At 42.8% G+C, this 22,987-nt stretch overlaps 1 protein-coding gene across 9 annotated transcripts in view; it reads right to left on the bottom strand.

Annotated features, from left to right (window-relative positions):
• ZNF827 (zinc finger protein 827) overlaps window positions 1–22,987 on the bottom strand; it is a 174,309-nt gene that overhangs the window by 106,933 nt on the left and 44,389 nt on the right. For all 9 annotated transcript variants that reach the window (XR_015250190.1, XR_015250191.1, XM_086704156.1 and 6 more), the window contains exons 4-5: window positions 18,566–19,046; window positions 1,331–1,564 (exon numbers count right to left, since the gene is read on the bottom strand). Coding sequence is in view for 7 of the 9 variants with exons in the window: in XM_086704156.1 (XP_086560282.1) it covers window positions 1,331–1,564; window positions 18,566–19,046 (715 nt within the window). In the remaining 2 variants the exon portion in view is untranslated. The remainder of the gene's footprint in view (window positions 1–1,330; window positions 1,565–18,565; window positions 19,047–22,987) is intronic.

Raw genomic sequence — 22,987 nt, 5'->3', positions numbered from 1 at the left:
GATCCCTTTGAATTGACTGGAAAAACAACAGACATTATACTCTGTCACTGAGACTTTTCGACACAGGAAGGAGGGCTCAAATATATGAAAATATGTTGGCCTGAACACCATTTTTTTAAACTTTCAGCTTTCGGCAATCAGCACAATCTTGCTAGACCTCCCATCTGCTAAAAAGAAGCTGAACCATCACTGTGAAGTTTAGAAAAACGGGGCTATAATAAGGATGTAATAACTGTCTTATGCTTTATCTATAATAAATCATATTCCCCTGAAGTTCCAGTGTGTTCTAAATTAACATCAAAGGAAAGAATTCTTAACCCCACCAACTGGCAAATACAGGAATTTCAACTGTTCTGATATAATGGCTCTAAGTAAATCACTATTAATTTCTTACTTCCCAACCTACTGGTCAACCAGAAACACAGTCAGAATTGCTGATGAAATTACCAGGAACGAATATCCCTAATGTATTTCCTGCTTTCATCCTCCAAGCACAGCAAGTTACAAACTGAAAGGGCTTTTGATTCATATTAACATTTTGAATATAGTTTCTAAAAATCACCTTTAGTGAACTGAGGCTGGGATATGACTTGGTAAGTATTATTATTGATGTAACTTTTCTTTCCACGCTCTGAAAGTCATACTTTTGAGTTCAGAAGACCCTAAATTTTTACCTGTTTTGAAGGCACATATGGGAGACTGCATGGAAAAGAACCCAAAATACATGAATTTCAAATTATAACCCATTTCTCCTACCGCTGACAGGCTGGGATTACATTTAGATATGATTAAAATATTATTCATTCATCCCAAGAACTTAGATTAATTATTATAATATTCCATTATGAAATTTTCTCTTCATAAAATCTCTTATTGCCACTCTATTGGTAATTACTTCAAGTGCCATCTCAACTGCTTATTAAGAAAAATATTTTTAATGGTTCTTAACGAATACAGTATAAATACACACAGAAAGAAAGGTCCTCTATTAAGAAAGAATAGATATTTTGACCAATTAGCAGAAGTGCTTTGAACGTCATTAGAACCCACTTAAGATTATGACCTGCATCATCTTAGAAAGCAACAGTGTCTTCCAACAATTTCCAGGAAAAGAAGGCTATATTTCACAAGACAGGTACACAGTTAACGTCCGCAAACAGACTCGTACACACGACACAGGAACGTGAGCCAAGTCATCCAGTCACTCCTGAATTCACCTCAATAATGTGATGTTGCCACCATTAGGCTAATTACAACCCGTGCAGGAAGGAGCCCAGCTGACTTCAAACGAAATGAGCAGAATGTGGATATTTTAGAATAAACCAAGTACCTGATAGTTTCATGAGAAGTTCGGACGCTGCTTTGACTGACATATCCGGCCTTAGCACGTTCCCCTTCCCCTCCTGGGGCTTAAGGGTGTCCTCAGCGATGCTTGGGGCTGACACTTCAGATTCCGGGCTGAACACATAGCTGGACCGAGGCAAAGCGGCACTTAAGGCCTCTTCTTCCTTCGGCTCCTCTTTCACTTTAAAATTAAGATTCATGGGCTCCTTCTGATTTGCAGCTGTCAGAAGAAGAAAAGTATTGTATATATACATATACAAAAGGCCACTCCCCCTCTTAGCTGCCCCCGGACTTAATGAGATATGGAATGCACAATCAGTGTGCCAACAGCAAGAGGGACCACAACCCGATCAAAACAGGATGGGACCTGGGCAGAAAAAAATACAACACGCTCCATGAGCACAGGACTCTGAAGAGTGTGGGCTTCTGAATCTTTGGAACCCATCATAGTTGAAGAAGTGCTGCCTCTACAAAGTGGTCATTTTCTCTCTGGCTTCCCCAAATGTCTTCTTTCCTGTATATGCTGCTGCCTCCCTGACCTATGAGCATTCTTCCCACTTAATCCTATTATAAAATAATGCTTTCAGGCAATTATCCTGCCAGAAAATATTCAATAGAAACATGAGTCAGAGGCAGTCCCCAAAGCCGAAACCTGGGGTGGGGTGGGAAGGTGACGAATTTGCCAGAGAAAAGCTCAAACTAGAGATATCCCACTCTTGCCTTATTATAAACTGACGTTCCTGACCCTCGAACACTGGGGCACGCACTTGGAACTGTTTTCCAGTCACGGTGAATAAATCCGCATCTGTGGTTCAAGTCATTTCTAAGCCCACGATGGGCATTTTTTTTTTTTTAAGGATTTTATTTTTAAGTAACCTCCACATCTAACGTGGGGCTCGAACTCACAACCCCGAGATCAAGAGTCACACGCTTCACTGACTGAGCCAGCCAGGCGCCCCTCACAATGGGCATTTTTTAAAAGAAATGCTTTTATCTTGAAATAATTTTGGATTCACAGAGAAGTTGCAAGATGGTTCACGGAGTTCCCATATATTCTTCGCCCAGCATTCCCCGATGCTCATATCTTACATAACCATGATGCATTCGTCAGAACTAAGAAATTCACATTACTATGATCTAAACTCCAGATTTTATTCAGATTTCACCAGTTTTTCCACTAATGTCCTTTTTTCCATTTTTAGCATGGGTGGTTGGTGTGGAGTGTGCGGTCAGGGCAGAGCTAACTGGTCTATTATGGGATGGATTCTGTGGCTTGGCTACACCATAACAAGCCTTCCCCAACTGAGCTACTCACTCCCTGGGAAAGACCAAGAAGGAAGACAAGCATCCTCTTCCACCACTGGCCACTTTCCCGGGCATCTTGCTCCCCTTTAATGGGCCATGCAGTAGGACCTTTAGGTTGGTTATGTTAGATGTGTCGGTCTTTTGAGAAAGAAGATCTCTTCCTAATATACATTTCTTAGTAACACTTATTAGATGAGCCAAAAGCCCATTCCCGCTTAACACAAAAGAAGATGAAGATAAATCCACAAAGCTTTTGGCTTGTTGCCCACCACCTACCCTAGCCTACACACAACCATAAAGTCCTTTCTCCCTTGTTGCCTCTAAGGATATACATTCTGGAATCACAAGTTTACACAGATCAGCGTATTTAGAAACTGGAACTTGGAAGGCTAACGTGACATTTGGAAGTGTTACCACCAGAAAGATGCACAGCTGGCACTAGAACCTAGTTCTACGAGCTGCCCACCCTAGGTTCCTTATCGACCTCCACCCTTACCTACCTCCACCTCACCACTCCTCCACTTCGGGTCCCTGTGCTATAAACAACACGTGAATGTAATTTGACCTTCAAGTACCACCTTCTCAATGAAGTCTACCCTGACTATCCTATTCAGAATTGCAATCCCCACCCCATAGTACACCTAGTCTCTCCTACCTTACTCTAGTCTTCTTCTTTTTTTTCCCCAAAATACTTATCACTTGATAACTTATTGTTAAGGATTTAATTGTACCCACCCCCACCAGTTCTTATGTTGAAGCTCTAACCCACATTGTGGCTGTACTTGGAGGCAGGGAAATAATCAAAGTTATCAGAGGGCATCAGGGTGGGGCCCTAACCCAATATGATTGATGTCCCATAAGAAGAGACACCAGGGAGGCACGCACACAGAAGGAAGATCATGGGAGGACACAGCAAGAAGGTGGACATCTTCAAGCCAAAAAGGGTAGCCTCAGAAGAAACCACACCTGCCAGCACCTTCATCAGACCTCCAGCCTCCAGAACTGTGAGAGATAAGTTTCTTTTGTTCAAGTCACCAGTCTTTGATATTTTGGTATGGCAGCCCAAGCAGACTAATCACATACCGTATAATTTTGTTTTTATTTATTATATTAACCATTATGGTCTGTTTCCCTAACTCAAGGGTAGGCTTCAAGAAAGCAATGACCTTAACATTGATGTATCTTGAGTGCCTAGAAGAGTGCCTGGCACATATGAGGCGCTCAATATGTATTTGTGGAATTAATAAAATACGGTAGCTACAAATTAGTGACATCTGATGGTGCTTCACTATTACCTGTGGAAAACAAAAACTAAGAATCCCAAAATATCAGAAGTGCTTTCCTTGGATCTGATCATTAGACTGGGAAAAAGACCTAGAATAAAAGCTTTGCTATCTACACCATAGCACTTACTGAGGTATCTGTGAGTAATCATTCACTTGGACTCTGGCATTACTAAAGGAGGAGTCCAGAAAAATTTCAAGAAAAGAGGTCCAAATCTGGCCCTTTGGGGCACCTGCCTGGCTCAGACAGTAGAGCATGTGACTCTTGATCTCAGGGTTGTGAGTTTGAGCCCCACGTTGGGCATAGAGATTACTTTAAAAAAATAAATAAAATAAAATAAAATAAGATAAAACAAAATTTGACCCTTTGGGGACAATGCCAACAGAATCTAAACCAAAGAGAACAATGATGGTCTCTAAAGCAATCCTCATGTATTTCTGACCTCAACCAGGAGGGTGCCTCCTAAGAGGACTTTGTTTATTTAGCATACTTCTCTCCTTTCAACCACTTTTGGTGAAGGGGGTGGGAGGGGTTTGCTAGCCATCTCCTAAACCCTCTCTGGCCCTATTCCTTTCTTCCAGAACCCTTCATAAAATCCTTTTCCAAAAGTATCCTAGTTAGTCACAACAGAATAATTAAGTGGTGTTTTGTCTATTAAGTCTAAAATTGTGATTCTTTGGGAAGGAAGGAATAATATACAAAGTTATGTACTTTTAAAAATGTTCTGTATCTTTTATTTTAAAACTTTTTAAAGTTCTAAGGTGAGGTTAGGAAAGAGATAAACTATCGAAGCCCTAGAAGCAAAATCCCAATTTCTAGAGAGAGCAACCTTAAGCTGACACTCTCTGAAGATATAACCAGCTTCTAGAAGTTATTAGTTACGATACATGCATACATACATAAGATTTCAGAAAAAAAATTAGCATTGTTAGTACAACTCACATTTAACAGAACTTCAGTAAGACACTTAAAAAGACAATAGGCAAGCTGGTATGTTGCTGGATTATAAATGTACAGACATTTCATACATGGTTTTCATTCTGACAATGTCAAGAATGACATAAAACTAATAACTTTCTGGGGAAATGTAAATATAGTTAACAGATCACACACACAAAAACAATGTGGGAAACACTCATTTGCCCAAGTTTTAATTTCCCAAACACTTGTAATTTCCCAATTTAATTTCCCAAACAGATGTAAAATAGAAATATGAAGGCTACCCTCTTATTAAAAAAACTTTTTTTTGTTTATTTATTTTTTAGAGACAGAGAGAGAAACAGAGCACGAGCAGGGGAAGGGCAGAGAGAGAGAGAGAGAGAGAGAGAGAGAGAGAGAGAGACAGAATCCGAAGCAAGCTCCAGGCTCTGAGCTGTCATCACAGAACCTGACGCGGGGCTTGAACTCACGAACTGCAAGATCATGACCTGAGCTGAAGTCTGACGCTTGACCAACTGAGCCACCTAGGTGCCACTACTCTCTTATCTTTTAATTATCAGAAATATTTATACTAAAAATAGTACATAAAGCTTACATTTTAAAATTAATCTGACTGAATAATTGCCATAGTTTTTTATTATCTTGCTTTTGTTTTTTTACCTTACTTTAAAAAAGACCCATTCTCTTTCTACAGAAAAAGGTCGAATTAAAGATGTTTTCTTTTTTTTGTTGTTTCGGGAAACTGCTATGAAAAAAGGAACAATTTACAATTCACTGCCTCGTCTTTACTTCATTCTTCCCAACACAAAAATCTGTGCGCATATGGAACTCAATTCGTAAAAGACTTTCACAGCCTTTACCCTGACTTCTGTTTATGTATCTTAAAGTTTCCAGATACTCCACTTTTAATGCAGTGAGGAAGCCCCATAATCAAGAGGCCTCTGTTCCCAACATTTTAGGACCTGAGCTACTTTGATTATAAATTATGTGTATCTGTAAGTTCACACACTCAAATAGAGCTGGGCTGCCATTTAAAGGAAATAAATCAGCTTTCTGAGGATTTAAAAAGGATGTAAGATAAAGATTCATATGGGAAATGAATAGGAAAGCCACTGGGATAAAATTATCCCCAACTTCCAATTATAATAGGCAAAGATTAAAAAAAATACACATATATATATATATATATATATATATATCCCTCTTTATAGCAAAGGGTGATCAGTTCACGCTGAGACCCCTTCTAAGTGCCCCAACTCCCCCAGGACAATTCTATAAATGTCCTTAATAATAACGCACACACCTAGCATTTGAAAAGTTAACAAAAATTGGTCCTTCCATCAATCACAGGAGGTAGATATTATTACTACCCTTATTTTATAAGTGAGGGAACTAAGAGCCCAAGAGGTTAATAAACCAAACCTTCCAAATCACAGAGACACTAGGCTTCAAGGTTTCTGGCCGAAAATGCACCCAAGCTCTCTCCTTTCCCTCCAAGCGCTTCTGAGAGGGATACTACCCTAAGAGGTTGGGCTATGGGCTTTGGAAATAAGAGATATGGAGTGAACTGGCTTTGTTAATTAAAGGGAAAGGTGGGACATGACCTAGAGGTAAGGGACAGAAAATGTCCTTTTCTGCAGGAAGGAATTTTGTCAACATCTAAGAAGGTGGAAGAGGAAGAATGGACTGCACCATGGCCGCTGCTCTTCTGTTTTGTCCATTCCCTCCAGGGAAGGAAGAAGATGACACTTTCCCTGCATTTAATAAGACAGGACTCTCTTTCAGCTCAGAATCTGGCAATTGTGGGGGGCGCCTGGGTGACTCAGTGGGTTAAGCGTCTGACTTCGGCTCAAGTCACGATCTCACAGTTCTTGGGTTCCAGCCCTGTGTTGGGCTCTGTGCTGACAGCTCAGAGCCTGGAGCCTGCTTCGGATCCTGTGTGTTCCTCTGTCTCTCTCTGCTTCTCCCCCTCTTGTCCTCTGTCTGTCTGTCTCTCTCTCTCTCTCTCTCCCAAAGATAAATAATAAACATAGAAAAAAATTCTTTTTAAAGAATCTAGCAATTTTGTGAATGCTGAAATGCTACATGAAAAAGGTAGGCCATGAAGGATTTTATTTACTACCTCACCCTTCAGCACAGCCAGGCTCTTGGACTTGGAAGGGGCCACAGATTGGTGGTTTTCAAACAGTATTCCAAGGAATCCTAGGATAAGCTTCAGGGGTCCCAACAAATGTTTGTTTCAAATTTAAGTTTTTAAGATTCTTTAAACTAACTTAAAACTTAATTTAGAAATGTGCACAGTCATCTGTGTTGTAATGGAGACCCCTAATTTTTACTTGTGTTGACAAGTTAATTGAGTTTCGTATCACTTGTAACGCATTGCCTCCCATTATTACAGGAGTGGCAGAGCTCTAGGAATACATCATTAATAAGGAGGAGACTGGCTCTGCACTGATCTTTCAAAAAATTCAGGCCTGCGCATGTATGTCCATGTAAAACTGCACAGTTGTGATCCTCCTGGAGTCTATGTGCCTGCCTTACATCATCAGGCTTTCTCACCCTCAGCACCACTGACATTCTGGGCAGGGTAAATTTGCCGCGGAGGGCTGTCTTGTGCGCTGTAAGATGTTTAGCAGCATCTAAGGCCTCTACCCACTAGATGCCAACAGCACTACCCCGTCATGAAAACAAAAACTCACTGCCAGCTGTCCCCCATGCACACCTCTGGTTGAGAACCACTACCTTAAATTAAATGCCAGGGTGGGTTCAAGTGTATCTACTTTGGTGAAGCTTCCGATCGTGGCCGACAGACAGACAAGTGCAGATACACAGATATATCTAGTCTATCATTTACAAAGCACTTAAAGTGGACCAGGAAGTATGCTAAGTGTTAGTTTATTTGAAATAATTTATTGGCTCTTCACAGCGACCGTACTACTGTCCCTTTTTGCAGCTGAGGAATCTGAGACTAGAGAGATTAAATAAATTTCCAAATAACAGTCCATGGAGCAAAGCTGAAGTGGTTACTATTGAATCACAAGTGGCTTTACTGCATAGAGAAAGTGTTAAATGCTTCTGGTCTTATGATAAGGAACGAGGGCGGTTGCTTAAATGCTGTCAACTTGCAAGCAAAAACTTTTCACTATTATACTCTTTTTTCAAGCAGCTGAATAAATTTAATTAAAGGCATCTTGAGATTACAAGGTGAATTGTTACACATCTACTCTCATTGGCCACAGCATCCCTGTGTAAGTGGTGTTTCTTGAAAGTGCAATCGGCAAAATAAATTCAGAAATGTCCTAGGGGCTCACGCTGGTACATGGCCTCTCTCGACCGTAACATTAATTGCATGTTGTGTACTTATCACGCAGCAACTTGGCTCTGGTTGCTGGACTGTTTGAATAAATACATACAAGAAATGTGAACTTAAAAAATAAAGTTATATTAAAAAAACACACATTCTGTGTGTTTTACATATTGAGTCTGCACTTCAGATTCTGTTTGAAAAAAATGAGTTTATTCTTTTTTTTTTTTTTTTTTTCAACGTTTATTTATTTTTGGGACAGAGAGAGACAGAGCATGAACGGGCGAGGGGCAGAGAGAGAGGGAGACACAGAATCGGAAACAGGCTCCAGGCTCTGAGCCATCAGCCCAGAGCCCGACGCGGGGCTCGAACTCACGGACCGTGAGATCGTGACCTGGTTGAAGTCGGACGCTTAACCGACTGCGCCACCCAGGCGCCCCGAGTTTATTTTTTAAAAAATGAAGTGAAAACCATTACTGTTTCCGCTTCCTTTATTTCATGATAAGTAAACACAGGCTCAGAGAATGATATGACCTGTTGAAAAGCACACAGATCATTAATGACAGAACCAGAATCAGAGCTCAACCCCCCATATTACAAGTAACTACCCAAGTCCCCTTAGCAGTATATGTGAGTACATATGATCTGGCAGGACCTGGGATTATTTGACAACCTGATGCACTTTAGGTGAGAAAAAAAATAAACTGCCTTCTAAAATTATAAGGAAGGCCAAGATTTAGTTCAATAATAATTAATTATAGTGGAGCATTGCTTTTAGATGCTAAGCATATTATATTCTAATAGAATGTTTAAGACATTAGCTAAATATTTTTTTTTATTTATTTTTTTTTTAAATTTTTTTTTTTCCAACGTTTTTTATTTATTTTTGGGACAGAGAGAGACAGAGCATGAACGGGGGAGGGGCAGAGAGAGAGGGAGACACAGAATCGGAAACAGGCTCCAGGCTCCGAGCCATCAGCCCAGAGCCTGACGCGGGGCTCGAACTCACGGACCGCGAGATCGTGACCTGGCTGAAGTCGGACGCTTAACCGACTGCGCCACCCAGGCGCCCCAGACATTAGCTAAATATTTTTAAATGTTGCTCTCTAATAAGGTAAACTACTTAATTTGCCTTAAGTAGTTTTATAATTAGTGTTTAGCGAAGTTTTAACCATCTCATATTTCTCATTAATCCCCACCTGGGCTCATCTTTATTTCTGTATCAGTGTCCTCAAAGCAAGACCACACAGGTCCCCTATGACAGCTACGACCACAGTACACACACAGTGACAAAAGGGAAACAAAACAGCCTCCGGGGCAGGGTCAAGGGTAAGAACAACGAGCAGTGCCTCAAGAACTGTAAAATAAATAAATAAGGTTTTCCTCCATGAACTAAACTAGCAAAATCAACACATCATGAGCAAAAGTAGCTATCTACAGTAATCTGCTTAACAGACAGGGTATCTCCCATGTCGAGAGCAGGAAGGACAAGTCCTGAAGAACCAATCAAGGCACGAGTAGATGTGAAAGAAAGCTGCATTTTAAATTTATTCTATTAACACGTACAAAGAATGAAATGTATGAACAGCAGTGAAGTGATTTGTATGTATGAACAGCATGAAGTGATTTGAGACTTGAAAAAGAAAACCTAAAGATTGGATAATATGTTTCCAACACTTTTCAGGGAAGTTGGTGACCATCTGCCCCAAATGACATCTCCTCTTGATTGTTATACTTGTCATTTTAAATTACCATGCTGACATTCTGGTTTACACATCAGTTGTTAAATGATTTTTGTCATTGTGGAACACCCAGAGAGTTTGAAGAACTCTAGGCTGTGGTAGACTATAAAATGGCCATAATGGAGGAGTGCCCGGCTGGCTTAGTCGGTAGAGCATGTGACTCTTGATCTTGGGGTCCATGCGACTCCTGATCTTGGGGTCGTGATGCAGAGCTTACTTAAAAAAAAAAAAAAAAAAAAAAAAAGAGTCCATAAGGATTCCCTCTCTGAAGGCCCACCCCCTTGGAATGGGATTTTGCAGCTCCTCCCATCAAGAGGTGGAGTCTATTCTCCCACTCCCTGAATCTGGGCTGGAGCTGTGACGTGCCTTGGTCAACAGAAGGTGGTGGAAGTGAGGTTGGGCCAGTTCCCTAGCCTAGCCTCCAAAGGCCTTGTGCACTTCCACTCTCTCCTTTGGAACCACGCCCGGCTGCCGTGTGAACGAGCCTGGGCTAGCCCACTGAAGGGTGAGAGACTCTGAGGAACAGGGAGAATTCATCCTAGCTGAGGCTATGCTAGACCAGCCCTCCCCCAGCCCATGTGGCCACGGACTTTAGATGGATGGGTCAGCCTCGAGAGACCCAAAGAAGCACCCTGCTCAAACCATGCCCAAATTGCCAATTCACAAAACCCTAAGCTAAGTAAATGGCTATTAGTTTGAGCTGCCAAACTGTGGAGTAGTTTGGTACTGAACTAACTGTGTGAGACACTCCAGTTCTCAGACTTGGCCTTACAAGCTGAGGGCCTGGAACACAGGACTCGAGACCACACCAAGGGACTCACAGCCTTCAAGGCTCCCTTTGAACAGCTGCCTCCTTTCCGCAGACCCCCCTCTGCTCCATCTTCTTTCTTCTAGCACTATGGAGCTGATTGTGAATTTGCAAACCTTTTTTAAGTGAAGTAATATCACAACCTCAGAAAACCCGACTTCTAGGATGTGACTAATGGAATATCTTTCCTATAATCCATCATGAAATGCATCGTGGATGGTACAAAGATAAAGATGTTACAAAAGAAACATTATCTGTTCCCTTCCTCCCACCCCAACACAAACCACAGCAACTTGAAACAGTTCAAGAGGCAAGACTAATGATACACAAGCAATAGAATGAACTACGCAAATAATACCACCACCAATCTGAGCGATAAAGACTCTAAATATCACTGGAATTCACAGGGGGTGGGACGGTTGGCAGTAAAGACCAGAATAACAGGAAAAGGCTCTACTGAAGAAGGGGGAACCAAAATATTCTTTGAAGGATGGCCAGCATTTGCATAGACCACACAGTAGGGGCAGGCATCACAGGACTGGGCCCCAACATTGCTAGAAATTCTCTACAAAGATGCAGAACCAATGCGTGTCAGAGGTGCATTAAAATAGTTAACTTAGTTTTAAGAACAAAATTATTCTGTTTTGAAAATTCTTATTCTGCCCCTCCCCCATTTTACTTAACAAGGGGGAAGATCTATGGGAGGCCACAGTTCAAATTACCAGACCCCTGGAACAACATGAGTGAAAGCAGAGAGACGGTAGTGAGAGGCGTGTTATGTATGAGCTGGTGAGGACTGTCAACATTTTTCCAGACAGGAGTGAAGATACTGTTACTCTGTAGAAAGAAGTCAGCCAGGGGCATAACCTGATGCAAGAGGTATTAGAAGAAGAGTCTGTTAGAATGTCACTGGAGGGCCTAGAGGGGGGCAGCTGGGGTGGAGAAGGCACCAGGGAGGGCAGCTAAAGGGGCAAGCTGGCTAGGTGTGAGCTGATGGCCAGGAGACGCTGCACGCAGAGGGATGGATTATAGATATATTTTGAAGACACAAAAAATTTAACCAGATTAGTGACTGAATTAGCATGCATTAGAAATGATGCCATGGTTTGAAGCCAAGGAAAATAAACAGCGAAGCAGACAGAGGTCAAAAGACAGTTCGCTCAACTGAGAAAAAAAATTAGGTAATAGCTAATTAAGTGGTCATGAGCCAAGGCTTTGCAGTTAGGCAGAGCTGAATCTTTGCTCTCTCCCTTGTAGCTAAAACCTTTTAAGCCTCAACTTCCTCATCTATAAAATAGGTTTAGTGATACTGACCCTCTATGCTTTCAAGAGGGTTAAATGAGAAATTGCATGAAGCAATTGGCACAGTGCCCCGCTCACTGTAGACGCATTTGATTAGTAATATGAAGATAGTAGTAGAAATAGAAACAATAGTAATGAACAATAACAAGTAGAAGAAAATGTACTTCTGAAGAAAGGAAGAAAATGACTTGGATTCAGGTTTGCAGAAACACAGACTTTGATACATTTTCCCAAGGATCTATCAAGATAAAAAATTATCCTCAGGGCAATTCTAGAATTAGGTATACTCCATCCAACACAGTGAGGAAAGAAAGATCTGGATTCCAGTCATGACCCTTTTACAGTTAATCTCGTTGAGTCTTGCTCTTTGTCTACATGCTTGTCACGAGACAATGTATTTGGAAACACGCCATGCACTGTAAAGTCCTACGGAAATATTAGTTGGCCTTACTGTTTTTACTATTTGCACTAAGTAATTCCTGAAAAGCCTAAAAGAATTAATGCAACTTCCAATGGGGTCTAACATACAGCATTCAGAGAATGGCTCCGTGCGGGGACTCTTAACTCTGAGACAGCAAACAAGGTCAAAGAACACAGCCAAGTTTGATTGTGCTGCCTCCTTACTTTGTGATTTGGGGTATAGGCAGCCTTGGGGAGCGAATGCTGGAACCAGTTCTGTCACTTATTAGGAGTGTAAACTTGGGCAAGTCTCTTAATCTGTTTCTCAGTTTTCATCTGTAAAATGGGAATACGAATACCATCTACCTACAGAGTTGTTATGAAGATCAAATGAGTTAAATGGCACAGAGTAAGCACTACCTGAGTGATTGCTGAGGAAAAATAAGAAACGATGAGTAGACGTCACAAAATCTCCGCAGACATTTCTGTACATGTGTGTATAACTCCAGGCCCCCTTTCTTATAAGGCTACCTGCTCTTTTTGTGACTCAGATCAGTCCTTGTCTCATGGAGTGGCAAGTCATTGAAAAACAAGAGACACACACTCTCTCTCATATATATGAATCGCCACTGGGGTCAAAAAAAAAATCCAGGATTTCAAAAGGGCATTCAGGCTGCCTGCACGGATAAGGTCCTAAATGCAGCTTCTGACACCAAGAATTTCAGTCACATGATCAGTGAGTGCTCATCATGAGAAAAGCAGGGCAGTGTTAAAAAGTAAGGTCAGGGCGCCTGGTTGGCTCAGTCGCTGGGGTATGTGATTCTTGATCTCCCGGTTGTAAGTTCAAGCCCCACGTTGGGTCTACGTAGAGATTACTTAAAAAAAAAAATCTTAATAAAATGAAATAAAATAAAAAGGGCCAAACTGTGGGCATAAAGGAAGGTTGTTAAAAATAAACCCACTGGAGAAAGCACGTTCAGGGATGGGGAGTGGGAGCCCCTGGCTACTGGCACTGAAGTCTTAGGGCATGACAGGCACAAGGACAGCAGTTACTTGCAAGAAGGCTCATTTGTAAAGATGTTTTATAGAAAGCCAATCAGAGCCACCAGGAGATAAGGACTACCTGGTTTACTGGGTATCTCCCACCCCTCCTTCTCCAGCAGCACAAACAAAGGCATCGCAGGATAGGGCAGCTGCCATTTACAGACTAACTGTATTGTGAGGGCAGATGCATCCAGTTGTGTGAAAGAGACAGAAGCAGAAAGAACAAAGGCCTGCAGGAAACGGCAAGATAGGACACAAACACATTCACCAAATCACCTGTATTTATACAAGAAAGCCTTTGCTGTTGTAACCGCTGAGCTCCTAATAAACCAGAAACAATTCGGCCTGTACCCATTTGTAAGTCCCTGCTTTAAAAATGCCATCTCTGCCTAGTTAGAATTATTTCAGACTCAATTTTATAAAATTAATATAATGTGGGAGACAGTATAAAAAAAATTTTTTTTTGCCAGTTTTCCAAATTAAAAATAGTTGAAATGACTTGTATCTTTTATTTTGGAAAACCAGCGACAAAAAGATATTCCCAGCCCGCGACCGGAGATGCCAAGTTTCTGTCAACTGCTTGGTTACAAATGGAGAGTTAGAATTAAATTTTGTATCTTGAAGAGTATAGCTCTGAGGAAGAGAAATGATGCAAAGACTATTGCAAGCAACTGTTAATCAGGCCTCTAAGGATGACACTCCCAGCTCTTTGATGTTCTAGAGGAGTCTCGAGACTTTCTGTTTCCAACTGGAGAACACTAAAATGCTTCTTTTCACTCCCCTGTCATGAGGCCCCACAAGGAAAAACAAGGGGCTCAACAGACATGACTCACCCAGGCCTCTCATTCATGTCAACATTGACCTGTGGTGAGTGCCCCAGACCCTTCTTGCACCACCAGGCCCCTTTGAGTGGTCTGCGATAGAAAGTAAGGGGAGAGAGCTTTACTTGAAACAAACAACACCACCACCACCAACAGCAACAAAAAACACTAAAAACCCCACAAAATGAAGGTGTACTGAAAAAACTTTCTCAGGTACCAAGTTCACATTCCATGTCAACAGGGCCTCAGTCCTGGCTGCACATTGGAGTCATTTGAGGATTTTATTTTTTATTTTTTAAAAGTTTATTTACTTATTTTGAGAGAGAAAGAGAGCACAAGTAGGGGAGGGGCAGAGAGAGAAGGAGAGAGAGAATCCTAAGCAGGCTCTGCACTGTCAGTGCAGAGCCCAACTCGGGGATCAAAGTCACGACCCGTGAGATTCTGACCTGAGCCAAAGTCAGACGCTTAACCAGCTGAGCCACTGTCTCATCTGAAGATCCTAAAGACAACACCAATGACTAGGCCCTTTCCTAGACCAATTAAACCATAACTTCTGGGAGTGGGGCTGGGCCCTGGCATTTTTGAGAAACTCACCCAGGTACATACAATGTGCAGCTAGTTTAGAACTGCTGCTAGTTAGGGAAAAGAGGTCCCAGGAGCAGCAGGAACTGAGGCACTCCATGGTTGGGTGAGCACCTCTCCCAGCACATCCCAGTCACGTGACCACTAGCCCACTTGCTCTGACAGTCCGAGACCTGCCGATGCCTCTGGCTCCCAAGAAAGATCTATGCAAATATGTAGGGCTGTAGCCCTCAGCCTACCTCTGAGGCTGAAACCCTGAGCGAAGTTTACAAAATGATTTTTTCCATCAGCCCAGAAAGCAGCGGGGTCCCTATCCTCTTCTCTGAATCAATTCCAGTGCTGAGCCTGGAAGGCTCGGTTCTAGGGAGCCACATTAATCTTGAAGGACTATGGAATGTTAAATGTGGGCTCAGGCAGAGGAATTGTTGATAGATCGGAGAAGGGGTTTAATTTCACAATCACATATACTGGGAAACCTCAAAACGGAGGTGGGGTGGGAGAAGGATTTAGAGTCTGTTTAAAACAGCATTCTACCAGCGATTTTTAATCCCTCTGGGTTCCATGAAGTCATCTTTATGCTTAGTTTTAGTTGAAGGAGCAAGAAAGACTTCCCTTAATAACCAAGCAAGAAAGAATCAAGTGTTTTCCATCTCTCTTTGGGAAACAAGTAGGTATGTACACGCTTGAATTTGTCACTGTGCTCCAGTTCTGCTGTGATGTGGCTGGCACAGAGACTCGTGGACTCGGTGCCCACAAACAGCTGCACCCTACAGTCCCAGCAGGTGCACGCACAGAGCCCAGCTCAAAATTCGTCGCAAGAACAATGGCGCCGTTATGACACCAAGGGACAAGGCCTCATACTGACCACCACTGCACGACATCTGACGATGGCGAGAGCTAGAAACTCAGCCACAGCTCCCTGGGATCTGGCCTTTTGGTCCCAGGATCATATTCACAGACGCAGCCAGGTAGAGCACCACAGTGACAGCAGCTATCAATTATACGGCCCAACCAACCAGAGAGTTAGTGGAATTAAAGAAAAAAACAAATCCCTCCAGAAAATGTATTCCTTTGCTTTTAACGTATCTTCTCCTCCTGCGGGCTGCACTGCCACAGTCACCAAGTTTACATTTACATCCAAATATGCACACACACAAAAAATTACCGATGCATCTCACTCCCCGGTGACTTTGTAACAGGTTGCTAGGTAACAGTGCATACAAGTCAGGTTTCAGGACCTCTAGTAAGCCACCATAAAATAACTGCATGGGCCTTTTGCATAAATAGTGTGCATTTGTTATCTGTTTCCTTATGCCAATTGATCAGTCAGTAAATACTCTGACTGCCAAACTGTAAACAAGTACCATCAATAACTAACTGAGAAAACAGATCACAGTGTAAGGCTTTGGTGCAGGGAGGGTCTTTCACCCCCAACCCACTGACTGGCTTCTCTGGAGTCTTTCTTGTTTGCAGTGCTGGCTCTCAGCAGGCTGTATCTTATGCTCCCTGAGACTGGGTCTGGAGCTAATTACAGCCTGAGCCCAGAGGGAGTAGTGGATTATACACCAGCGTTTTATCCAAAGACCAGTCCTTCCTTCACCGCCTCTCCCCCTCCTCCAGATTTAAAAACTTCCTGCAGTCCTGGAGTAAAGGCAGTAACCCTGGTACTAAGAGCTACTCACCCCTACCTAGTGTCCCCCTGGCTGTTGAGTAAGGAAATGTCCCATGTTGAAACCCTGCTAAGTGAAAATGCCATTTGCATTCCTTCCCTTAGGAGTGCACTGGAGGAGCCCAGAAAAGGAGCCCCTTTTGCTATAATATTGGTGGGAGAGACCATCAAAGAAGAACCGGTGACCTCCCCACCACCACCAGAGGCAAAGCCTGAAGGATCAACAGCAAAAGGAAAACTATAAGCATGCATTCCCCCACATTTTCAAAATGTTTAAATATAAAACTCAAAGACTCTGCAAGCACATTTTCCCCTAGATTGGGGCAGAAGAGGGAGAAGGCAGGCAGAGGGGTAGAGAGGAAGAGAGAGTCCCCTGTTCTTCATGGACTCTTCAAGGCCATGGACAGATGCACTTGGCTCCGGGTGGCCTGACAATTTCCAGCCGAGGACTCCCCACCCTTGGCTGCCGGTAGGCGGGCTGGCGTGCCTCACTGTTGGTCATTCCTGGTCATTTCTGATGCCTCATTTCCGTCCCCTGCTTTTCCCCATGACTACCAACTAGTATTGCACGCTCCTGAGGAGCAAAGATCTGGGGTGCTGGGGACATTCCGAGAGCCCTGACTGAAGTGTCACTGAGCAAAGGGACTTCTGAGCGGGCAAAACTGAACCTCTATTTCACCTGGCAATGACATTTAGTGAAATGCGACTCACAGTCCATTTAAAGGAAGGCGGTGACCAATTATTCTCCATTTAAAAGGGTATTGTCAATCTCCAAAGAGCTGAAATGGCATTTGGAAATCATCGTGGGGACTGCCATCTTCACTGAAAGACAGAACCAACTCTCAGCCGACCTTTCCCCACCCTGCACATCTCTTTTACAATTTAAAATCATACTTTTAAAAATGTAACCAGTAGAAGCACAATCCCACATCGTGTTTTATCATTTCCAAACAGTCAGGAAAAATAGTGCTCCCTCAATATCGCCACACCCCCTATTCAACTCCACAACTTAACCAAAGAAATTGGGGGGAAAAAGGACAAAAACAAAAAAAAAACGTCATGTATAAGCTGACAATGAATGTGATGTCAATTAATAATAAATATTGATAACCTACTTCATCTTCTTTCCAAAAGGCAATGGGGCAGGTGAGAAAGAATATTCTTTTTAAAGTTTTCTTTTTTTAATTTCACTTTACATGAGGCACCTAAAGCAGTTAAATTCATTCAGAATTACTTCTGAAAAATAAATTATTCAGAAAGTGGAATAGCCGTTTCCAGGGGCTGTGGGGAGGGTGCAATGGGGAACTATTGTTTAATGGGTACAAGGTTTCCGTGTGGGATGATGAAATGTTCTGGAGATGGACGGTGGTGATGGTTACACAACAGGAATGTACTTGATGCCAAAAAACTATACACTTAACAATGGTTAAAATGGTAAATTTCATGTAAGGCGTATTTTATTACAACAAACATTTTTCCAGTGGAGAAAATTACGTAAAGGTAATCTTTATCATTTGCTCAAATTTTAAAACTGTAACTCCCGACAGTAGTCTGTGTGTATATCCAGAGACTTTATATGTCCTTTAAAACTCTTTCAAATTAAGGCAATAAAGAAACTGAATAGTGCAAACTGAGATGTTCCATACAAGCACTTTAAAAGAACCCAACGCAGAAACAAGTTAAATATGGCCCAAGGTCACACAAAGAACTGTCACCAATTTGGCTCACCATGTGTCCTGCCCCCCATAACAAGAACCCATAAAGGGGAAAAAACCAGAAGGAAATCAACAAGACCTGTTGTTTCTAGACCCAAACCACAGAGATGCCTACTTCCAAAGGACTGGGAAAAAAAAAAAAAAAAAAGTCAAGGAGAAAATTCATGAAGGTGCAAACAAGCAGAATTCAAAGGGCTCTTGAAATCACCTAGTACTACCAGCTTATTTTTACAGATGAGAATCCTGGTAGAGAAAGAGAGAGAGAGAGAAAGAGAGAGAGAGAGAGAATACAACCCTATTCAAGTACCTGACAGCTTCATGAGAAAATCAGACGCCATCTTAACAGAGATGTCCTGGCTGAACAATGCTGACGCACTGTTGGCCACATACTCGGAGGGGTCTTTCAGCTTTGTGTGGTTGGCCGGCCTGTCGGCAGCATTCAGAGTAAAGGAGGTTGGCAGGCCGTTATCTTCCTTGGGTTCCTCCTTCACCAGCAAAGGCGAGACGCCAGCCCCACCCTGGCTAGTCCTCTCTGGAGTGTTGGACGTCATCATGGTCCCCACTAGCTCTGTCCCTCCTCCTTCCCTTTGCTGCCCCAGGCAGGCACTGTCACTGAGGTGGGGAGATCCCTTGACATCTGGGTCTGGGATCTCCTCCTTCACCTTGGCTTCTGTCCTCAGGAAATGCTGATGGCAACGCATGTGGAGTTTCAGGCTGAAGTGGCGTGAGGAGGTAAAAGGGCATAGCTGGCACTGAAAGGTCTCTCCCCGGTCCTGGTGCTGATGAACCTGACGGAGAAGCAAGAAGAATGAGCTGTCCACCATGTGCTTACGGAAAATGCCTCGTCGTACATCCGGACTATTCGTCCACAATTTCCTCACAGTACCAGGGCTGGCCCAGGAAATAAAATCATCAGAGGAGAGGTTTGTTACTGTGCCCCAAGTAATGAGGTCCGTCCCTAAACATAAAGCAGGTCCACGTAGGTTAAGAGTCCATTATTAGAGCCACACTCACAACTGAGGATGCTGTCTGCCAATGGAGGCTGTGTTTAGTAGAATCCTCCAAAGAGTTTAGTCATCTCATCTCGGTTGGTCTTTGGAGAAAATATAAACCCAGCAGAATTCGAACTTACATAATTACCAGCTGGGGGTCAAAAGAGGCAACCTGTCAAGCAATTCCTCTCACAATAATAAGTTGTGTGTACCCAATCATTGTCACTCAGAGAATTAGTTATGTTTTGCAAACACAATTTCAATTTTCAAAATGCTTCTCTGGGTAATTAAGAATGTGGAAAACGACGTCTCCGGGGTATTCCCGTTTCATAGACAGGGAGACTGAGACCCCACAGTAAGTGGCCTAAGCAAAATTACATATGAAGAAAGCACAGCAGAGTGGGAGAAAAACCAAGGTCTGATCTCCCCCAGGTATTCTCAGCAAGGTGAAACCAGGGTCTCCAAACGTGGTTCTATCAGGCTCCAGATTCTGATGTGGGCAATGGAAGAATGCAGACTTTTAAATCCAGTTCCAGTCTCGCACGCACAATACCTGTGGAAATTGTACGAAACTTTTCTCTTCCTGTCCCTACCAAAATGTAGTGCTTGAGAAAGTGAGGAAATCATTGCACTGGCCTGAGCCAGGCTTCGAGCTGGCAGGTGCTCATAAGCGTGTAACTTCCCCATTCAGCTCTGCCAGTGTACTTCAGGGCTGACCTGCTACACCCTGCTATTTCAGGACTGCCCCTCCCTTGTGTAGAAACTGCCAATTGTGTAGATTTGGGCCAAATGATTTGGGGGAGTTGTGGGATCTGGACAAACAAGTGATCGGGATTTCAAAACCAAAACAGAACTGACTCCTCATCTTCCAGTGGTGACCTAAACGGGATTTGAACCCAGGTCTAACAAAGGTTAAAGGCTAGTTTGTTAATTCACTGCACTACCTGGACCCTCTGCATAGGCTTCCTTTCCAAAAGAGCAAGTTTTACTACAGCTGTTTATGCATTCTGAATGCAATCCAAAAGCATTATTCACCAGCCAAAACATACTTTTAAATAATGTTAAGTGACCAACAAAAGCAAAGAAATTAAAAGTTAATGGTGAGATCCTGTCGCTACAGCACCCCACTGTGGCTTTTTGAAAAAAACGGTCGAAGAGGTTCTGGGTCCCCCAAAGCATAAATTTCTCAGAAATAACCATATAAACTTAAATTCAGTTGCAGCAAGGCCTTGCTTGTTAAAATGCTTCCGCTCTGCCAGGTTGGGAGGGGCTGGGGGTAGGTACCCGTTTGTCACTGGTCGTTAACATCACCTCTCTCTGTTCTGTCACAACAAAGAGATCTCACTCTGGAGCTGATCATTTCATTTGCTTTCTCACAGAATCGTCCACCTAATTCACACAGGACCAGGCACCCTGGGTGGGGGGGGGGGGTTCGGGCACAGCCCCACAGGACCCTGGCAGATGCTGCCAAAGGCGTGCCCAGGAACCAGGTGGTAAAGGTCACGGGGCTGAATGCTTTCCTGGGAGCAGAGCGGTGGGGCAGATTCCGTTTCAGAAGTGTCCTTACATCTATTGACCCAGGAGAGTAGAGGAGCTAATCCAAGAACAGGAGCTCTGGAAGCAGCTTCTGGAAGAAGGAAAAGGACAGAGAGAGAGCCCAAGTCCTCAAGGCGAAAGGGAGCCCTGGACTGAAAAGAGTCTGTGCTCAAGTATTTTACGTGGCTTCTCTTCCACCAGATCCTGGCCTTGCTATATTTAGTTGTGGAAAAATCAGTGTCGGTTTAAAGGAAAAACAGTGGCCGAGGTGTTGACTTTCGCACTTATCGTTTTATTTGAGCTACACCTTCCCAAAGGGGCTGTATGTCACATTTGGCCTTCGAGAGAAGTATTCTCTCTACCTTCCAGCTGTGGTTTCTTCCCTTCTGTCCTGACAGAAAAGCACTTTCTGTTATAACTGTAATCTCTTTAGCCTAACACTGGCTTTAAAATCCCTCCAAGTCTGCTAACGTGAAGAAATGCTTGTCTAAAGCATATCATTCTTTCCAGGCCACGTAAGAGACGTCCTTACTGACTGGTCATTTTGCACGGGGCACCTAAGGACTGGGAATAGAAGGCACTGTTACATCATTAGGTCCATCTCCTGGTGGCGGTCGGATGGACATAAGGAAAACTTTGGCAAACATCTGCTCCACCCCCTTAGGGGACCAGGCCAGACAGGGAAGGGGCATCCTTGGGAATCACAGCTCCTTAAATGGCAGGCCTGAGACCGGCAGAGCTCAGCGCTCTGACCCTTGTCCAGTCTCTTACCATTACTTCATCAGTGTTCTTTATTTTAGCAGTCCTCACCTTTTCTGTTCAATCTTAGCTTACGAATTTCACATTTAATTCCCCTATGCTCACTCATCCAGGAAAGTTGTAAAAGACTTAATGGAAATCTAAGATAACCCTGAGGAAGCTGGAGGCATTTACAAGCTCCTTCCTCAGCTGCCCATAAAAACATTTGCGAGATCTACGAAGGAGGAAAGGCAGGTTTTCAAAAAAATGTACAGTGCCCAGCACCCGGTAGGAACACGGTAAATACAGTCCTTATTGAACAAATAAAGGAGAATCCCAATTTGTCTTAAATAAATCTATGTCATCATTATAGAAGGATGTATGTTAGAACAACAATAGTGGTGATTTCTGTGTGATGGGAGTGAGGGTCAATTTTATATTCTTGTTGTTTACCAGTTTTTTTTCTAAATTCTCAGCATTAAAGATATATCACCAAAAAAAAAGGCAATAAAATTTAGAGTAAATTCTTTATACCACATCATTAACCTATTTCCAAATGTAAACACTAAATCAGACAACTTTTGGATAATAATGACCAGGTTGGCTACATTTACTGAGTATTCTCCATGCCGGGCATTGTATTAAGTTGCTTTATGCCCATTATCTCATTTAACCCTTATAACGACTCCAGGAGATAGACTGGATGATTATCTCCATGAATGGAAACAAAGGCTGGGAGAGGTTAAATGATTCACCCAAAGTCTCACAGCTACTAAAGTCGTGGAACTGAGATTCTAACTAAGGTCTTTCTGACCGCACACAGCTTGAGATCTTAATCTACAGGTGACACTGCCCCACTTCACAGGCCGAACTCGTTTTAGAAAATCTATTCATATTTGTAGTCTCTGGTGAATGCAGCAGAAGCAGAAGCTATCCATTCACAAGACCACCGCCATCATATTCCTGTGTGGACTATACTTACAAAATCTCTCTAAAGTATGTTGAATCCAAACAAAACCATGAATTCTTTAATTAAAGAAAGAAAATGGCCCATATGCGAGGTGGAGAACAGAGAAAAGAAACAGTACACCATTTGATAAAATTAAACTTGCATGAGCCCTTCTCACACATCCCTTATCAAAAGCTGGAGTCGTAGCTCAACAGGTTAGGACACCATGAGTTTGAATAAAGTAGTAATTTCACACAACTGCTTTATTGTACTGGTTATTGATTTGTTCTGAAAGCATTCTGAGACCCCGCGACCCGCAAAGCCCTCGCGGCTCTCATCTGTAACACTGTCATGGCCGACCGTCTGTATCATCAAGGCACCCAACTCATCTCCCTGTAGCTTCAGGGTCAGTAGTTCCTGCTATTGAAAACCCAGCTTTTTTTTTTTTTTCCCCATGGGTTTATAAATAGGTTGTTTTATGTGACCCTGAGCTGAAACCAAGCTTACAAGGTGT

Source organism: Puma concolor, chromosome B1 (genome assembly GCF_028749965.1).
Source record: "Puma concolor isolate L17-30 chromosome B1, mPumCon1.1.hap2, whole genome shotgun sequence".
In the NCBI taxonomy this organism is placed as follows: Eukaryota; Metazoa; Chordata; class Mammalia; order Carnivora; family Felidae; genus Puma; species Puma concolor.
The sequence above is the reverse complement of the archived record's forward strand: the minus strand, read 5'-3'. Positions and strand labels throughout refer to the sequence as shown.